Source organism: Phoenix dactylifera, chromosome 2, assembly GCF_051530095.1.
Source record: "Phoenix dactylifera cultivar Ajwa chromosome 2, Ajwa_hap1_PhDact_Kaust_v1.1, whole genome shotgun sequence".
In the NCBI taxonomy this organism is placed as follows: domain Eukaryota; kingdom Viridiplantae; phylum Streptophyta; class Magnoliopsida; order Arecales; family Arecaceae; genus Phoenix; species Phoenix dactylifera.
The window spans coordinates 9,997,209-10,002,712 of record NC_143191.1 but is presented as its reverse complement, the minus strand read 5'-3'; the positions used below and the strand labels follow the sequence as shown (position 1 = coordinate 10,002,712).

General features: G+C 38.7%; 1 protein-coding gene across 1 annotated transcript; it reads left to right on the top strand.

The window, feature by feature from the left end:
- The first annotated feature begins 1,598 nt into the window (after window positions 1–1,598).
- Window positions 1,599–5,233, top strand: LOC108511519 (basic helix-loop-helix protein 80-like). Its single transcript, XM_026807035.3, has 8 exons — window positions 1,599–2,063; window positions 2,194–2,349; window positions 2,448–2,513; window positions 2,607–2,675; window positions 2,764–2,847; window positions 2,961–3,113; window positions 3,215–3,330; window positions 5,119–5,233. Exons 1-7 carry the CDS (start codon window positions 1,698–1,700, stop codon window positions 3,302–3,304), a joined length of 984 nt encoding a protein of 327 aa, XP_026662836.3. The 5' UTR covers window positions 1,599–1,697; the 3' UTR covers window positions 3,305–3,330; window positions 5,119–5,233.
- The last annotated feature ends 271 nt before the right edge of the window (window positions 5,234–5,504 follow it).

The window sequence follows — 5,504 nt, the reverse complement described above, 5'->3', positions numbered from 1 at the left end:
GTTTGGCTGCTTGAAGCTTCTTGTTTACACTATAAGAAACTTGGACATTAGCGACGTTTTTTTTTGGCTATTAGCGACGCTTTTAAGCGTCGATAGAAACCATCTCGACGCTTTCCAAAGCGTCAGTAAATCGTCGCCTATGCTACAGTGGAAAAAACATTTTCCGACGCTTTTAAAAGCGTCGCTAATTCAAATTTAGCGACGCTTTTAAGCGTCAACTTTTTCCGACGCTTTTAAGCGTCGCGAATACCATTTGCTAAGAAAATTTCTATTTGCGGTCTGCATCTTCTTCTCTATTCAGAAATACAAACAACCTTCCCAGTACCTTCATTCCATCCGTGCGGAGTGATTGGGTTTGGCTATATAAAGAGTTATTTCTTTTTCAGATCTGCCGATGTGGGGCTAAAATGACGCTAAAAAGTGTCCTTAAATGCATCGTCAATTAAATATCAACTTCGACGACGCTTTTAAGCGTCGTCATTAGCATTTGCCGACGCTTATTCCAAGCGTCGGCAAATAAGAGTCAGTAGTTATCCTTTTTTGTGTAGTGTTATGATAAAAATAAGAGAGAGATTCTCATTTGGTCTTGCAACTCTCTTGGCTTCATTGTCATCTTTTTTAGATTCGCTGGGTTTCGTGAGAATCTATGCTGACCTAAACTAGCTATACACTAAATAGATTTTGGATAGTGATGTAGCCAAGAAATTCCAATAATATTTTTTTGGTTAGCTGTTTTGGGTAATATCTTGGCTTCCTTTAAGATATGGAAATCCTACACAATGGCAAGTGATACAACACATTTGGTTGCCTACCTAGAAGAGTTAGAAGGGCTAGCTCTTCCCTCCTTTCACTTCCTATTGTTCCACAATCCTAGCCTTGTTTTCCTTCAGCTATTGGCTGCCATGTCCTCTCAGGAAATTTTCTTCCCAAGCTTTTGTTTCATGGTTGTCGAAGGTTTAAGGATAGATCCATCCTCCATCTGATGATGCTACTATTAATCGGCTAAAATAATAGTTACTGATATAACCTTATCATATGATAAGTTATAGATGTCTAAAGAAGTTAAGATATTAAGTAAATATTGGAACATAGATGTGAAATAAAAAAAAAAAGGAAGTCAACTCTTTGAACTCAATTTTCTCTCCCGAAGGTTGGAGAAACCTATAATATTAAAATGAGCATGGATCCTTTATGGATTGCACCACAGAGTGCTACATGGCTGTCATATAAAATTGCTTTACCTTTTAAGGTTAGCCATGATGCAGCATTATGCGGTGCATTCGGTGCAGATGACCCTACACAGCAAAGCAAGAAGGGCTTTGGGAGTTACCGCAAGAACCGATCGATCTTTCTGGCACTTTAGTAGCCGACCAAGCCAAGGCTCTGGGCCGTACAAAACTCGGAAGCAGACGGGAAGAGGGGAAGATATAATTGGCAAGACCAGTCAAAAACTAACAGCGGACGAAGGAAGAGAGAATTGGTAAGACCATTCAACACGCCTGCATGGGGCCTCTCTCTCTCTCTCTCTCTCTCTCTCCGTCGAACGTACACATATTTGCATGGGGCCTCTCTCTCCCCGAGCCCCCAAAACCTGCATATATCCCAGGCCAGACCTGCGACTGGACGCATCCTTGCTTACTGCTCATCTGATCTCTGCAAGCACTGCCATCTCTCTTCGGATTTTAATTTTCCCCACAATGGAAGCCTTCTCATACCAGCAGCACTACCCTTTCCTTCTTGACTCTCCTGTATTTCCAACCAACCCCTTTGATTTGCTTCTCCCCCAACAGCAAGTTGGAGAGACGAGCAATATCTCCTCTTCTTCCTTCCCTTCCTATTTCTCTCCTGAAGCCATCCTAGAGGTCTCGGCTACTGATGCCAGAGCCCATCAGAGCAGCAGCTTTCTTGACACTTCCTCAAAAGCTCCTTCGATTGAGAGCGAGACGACTCTTTCCTCGGTGGTAGTTGAACCCCGTGATGAGAATGTCCGCAAACAACAAGGCTCTATGGGGAAGAAAAGAAAGAATGGATACGGGACTTGCTTGTCTTCTGGTCGATCCAAGGTAAGGAGGGCAGAAATCCTAAACCATATGTAAAAGGCCTTAGTCTTGTGAATCTTTCGTGACTCTTGCTTTCAGATATATCTTCTTTTCTTTGTTAAGTACTATTTCATGCTGTGAGGATATATAGCAGAGAAAACCCCATGGTGAGTTGAAGGGAAAAGAGGATAAGAAGCCCAAAGATGATGATTCCAAAGCCACAAAGGCTTGTGAAGAGCCCCCTGCAGGGTACATTTACGTAAGAGCCAGGAGAGGTCAAGCAACAGATTGTCACAGCCTTGCAGAAAGGGTAATCCTCAAGATCTCTACACAATTTTTTTACTATTTTGACCAAATTGATTTCTTAGATAAAACTCGTGGCCTGAACCATGTCAAATGGATTTTCAGGCCAGAAGGGAGAAGATAGGAGTGAGAATGAAGACGTTGCAAGGCCTTGTTCCTGGCTGCGATAAGGTGAAGCTTCTCTATGTAATGCACTACTTTGTATACATGGATTAAATTTAAATACACTTTACCAAAATATTTGCTGGTGTTTTTGATCTGTAGGTTACCGGAAAGGCCGTTATGCTGGATGCGATAATTAACTATGTTCGATCTTTGCAGAACCAGGTTGAGGTAAATATAAGCGATGAATTTGTAGTCCCCCTTCTTATGTAGCACATCTAGAGTGATTCTAATGCAGCATTTGTTGCATCATGTGCAGTTTCTTTCCATGGAGCTTGCTTCTGTGTATCCCACGTTATACGACTTTGGAGTGGATATCGATGACTCCATGAATGAACTAGAGGTAGGATTAAAATCCTGAATTTGTTCTATACATTGTTTCTTTTCATTTTCACGTTTGTGTAGAAATTTTGTCCATGTATTCAATGCTGATGGATATGTAATAATAAATTTCAGAAAATGGGGAGCATACCACAAGAAGTTTCACTTGTGAACCAATCCACTCACATTCAGCCTCCATCTTTTGAGAACGCTGCGAATAACTACCAATTAGAAGATCCTTCAGTTCCTCTTTTACTACATTATCAGCAACCCACAGCCTTTTCACAGGTCTTTCTCCTCCTCAGATGGCTCATTTATTTAAAACAAAACTTTACAAGAATAACCAAGCAAAAGCCATATCCTTGTTTCTAAGCAAAGAACTTTTTCAGGATGGGGGCAGTTATATGATGCAAGTGGGAGAACAGAGAAAACAATTTCCCAGTCAAGTAGATTTCACCAATATGTGCTCTTTTCAGTAGAGAAAGAAGAGCATTTGATACTCTTGGTATGCCATAAGAAATATGCCTAAAGTAGTACATTTATGTTTTTATTTTTTTGATCGTATGATAAAAAGAATACTGAATAAAATTACGAATTTTATAAGTTACCGTAGAAATGGAACATCTAGGATCTTAGGGGTTGAACCACATATTTTAACACTCCTGGAATGCACTCTATACCATGGAAAGCACTCAAAAATCTACAATGCAAATGATTTTTGTGCAAGACTAAGATGAAAGAGAGTTTTTTACTTGATGTTTCTCTCTTTTGAAACACTCAAAACTGCAAGGGAAGTGTATCTGATGTGAAAATTGAGTTAGGAAATGGGCCCAGATGTAAGAGAGACAGAGACAGAGAGAGAGAGAGCAAGAGAGAGAAGGAGAAACTATCCGGTAGTTTCTTACCTTCTCACAACTATTCTATCTCACGTTTGAAATTTAGGCAATCTTGGTCGGGCTAGCCCATCATGGGTGGCCAACCAGATCTAAAACCCATCATCTCCCACTCACACATGATAGGCTTAATGAGACCCAAAATTTTTTTTTGTAAGAATACCTACACTTAGGATCTCAATGCTATGTACCATTAAAGAAAAAATATAATAGCTACTACCCAAAAAAATATGACAATTAGTATAACTGTATCTCACTCTGCCTAGATATATTTTTTTACATTAGTTAAAGCAACACTAAACCCCTCTAAGACTATGCTTAACTTTCTTTTTCTCACCATATATCCACAACTATGTTTAAGCCATAACAAGGTGACATAATTGGTCAACCGGTGAATATATGTACAAGACCTAATCAACAATGGTCTTCCTTTTGTACTTAGACATCTTAGTTTCAGACCAACCACTTTTCTAAACATGTCCTATAAAACTAAACTAATTCATCACTATCAAAAATATGCTAAAGTAGCAAACATTGGCCCGTTATTTTGAAAACATAGTTAAAAATCACATGGGACACTAATTGAGGCCAATTCTGAATGTCATGATTCCAAAAGGAACTCACATTATCAGGATGCAGGCATTATTATATTTAATCACTCACTTTCCTTAAGGGTTGAACTAAGCATATGTAGTTTGAATTTCATGCTATGGTGGTTTCTCTAAAAGAGTGTATGCCCGTCTACAAATTATTACAACCATACAGATTTTGACCTAGTCATAATTGTATATTACACATGCACATACCAAGCACGTAAGTTTGCAAAGCATTTGACAAGCATACAATGATCTTTATCGATCATTGTAAACTCATAAGAAGTTATAGCTCAATGAAACCTCATATACCATTATCTGGATAATTGTTTTAAGCCATAAATAGATCGTTGAAGCTTGCAAACTTTGCGCTCCTGGCCTTTTATAACAAAACCTGCATGTTGCTCCATGTAGATTTTATCATCTAATTCTTCACTTAAAAATGTTGTCTTAACATCCATTTGATGTAACTCCAAATCTACAAGTGCGATGATGGCTAGGATAAGACAAATGGAGGCAAACCTAACTACTAGAGAGTAGATTTCCTTATAATCTATACCTTTCTGTTGGATATTAATCTTTCACCACTAGGCGAGCCTTATATGATTCAATAGAGACAAAGTTTACTTATATCATATAATAATTCAGTATTTCAAATGAATCAATCCCTAATTCTTTCTGGATAAATTTTTGAACTAGTTGTGTGCCTGTTAATGTCTTTGACATGTTAAATATGAACATGATGCCTAAAACTTTTGACAGTAGTCCCAAATTTGTAATTTTATTTTTTGATGAAATGAAATACAGGTTATGAGTGCCCTATGTACATTTCTACCTTCTCCATTATTACTGGCAATGGGTTTTCATGTGGTGCTTACACATCTAATCAATCAAGGGGCCGGTGTGGACATATCTAAGCAATCAAGGGGTGAGGGTTTCTCTACTTCTGGGTGGATGAAATCATTAGTCTCAATTACGAACATGTGGTGACAGTAGTCCCAAATTTGTAATTTTATTTTTTGATGAAATGAAATACCGGTTATGAGTACCTTATGTACATTTCTACCTTATACATTATTACGGGCAATGGGGTTTCGTGTGGTGCTTACACATCTAATCAATCAAGGGGTGTGGACATATCTAAGCAACCAGGGGGTGAGGGTTTCTCTACTTCTGGGTGGACGAAATCATTA

What these genes read in the sequence shown, in the direction of transcription:
- LOC108511519 (XM_026807035.3), top strand. Translation starts at nt 1,698, where the DNA reads ATGGAAGCCTTCTCATACCAGCAGCACTACCCTTTCCTTCTTGACTCT. An exon ending in GTCACAGCCTTGCAGAAAGG is followed by an intron (nt 2,350 to 2,447) that starts GTAATCCTCAAG and finishes ATGGATTTTCAG; the next exon opens with GCCAGAAGGGAGAAGATAGG. An exon ending in CTTTGCAGAACCAGGTTGAG is followed by an intron (nt 2,676 to 2,763) that starts GTAAATATAAGC and finishes CATCATGTGCAG; the next exon opens with TTTCTTTCCATGGAGCTTGC.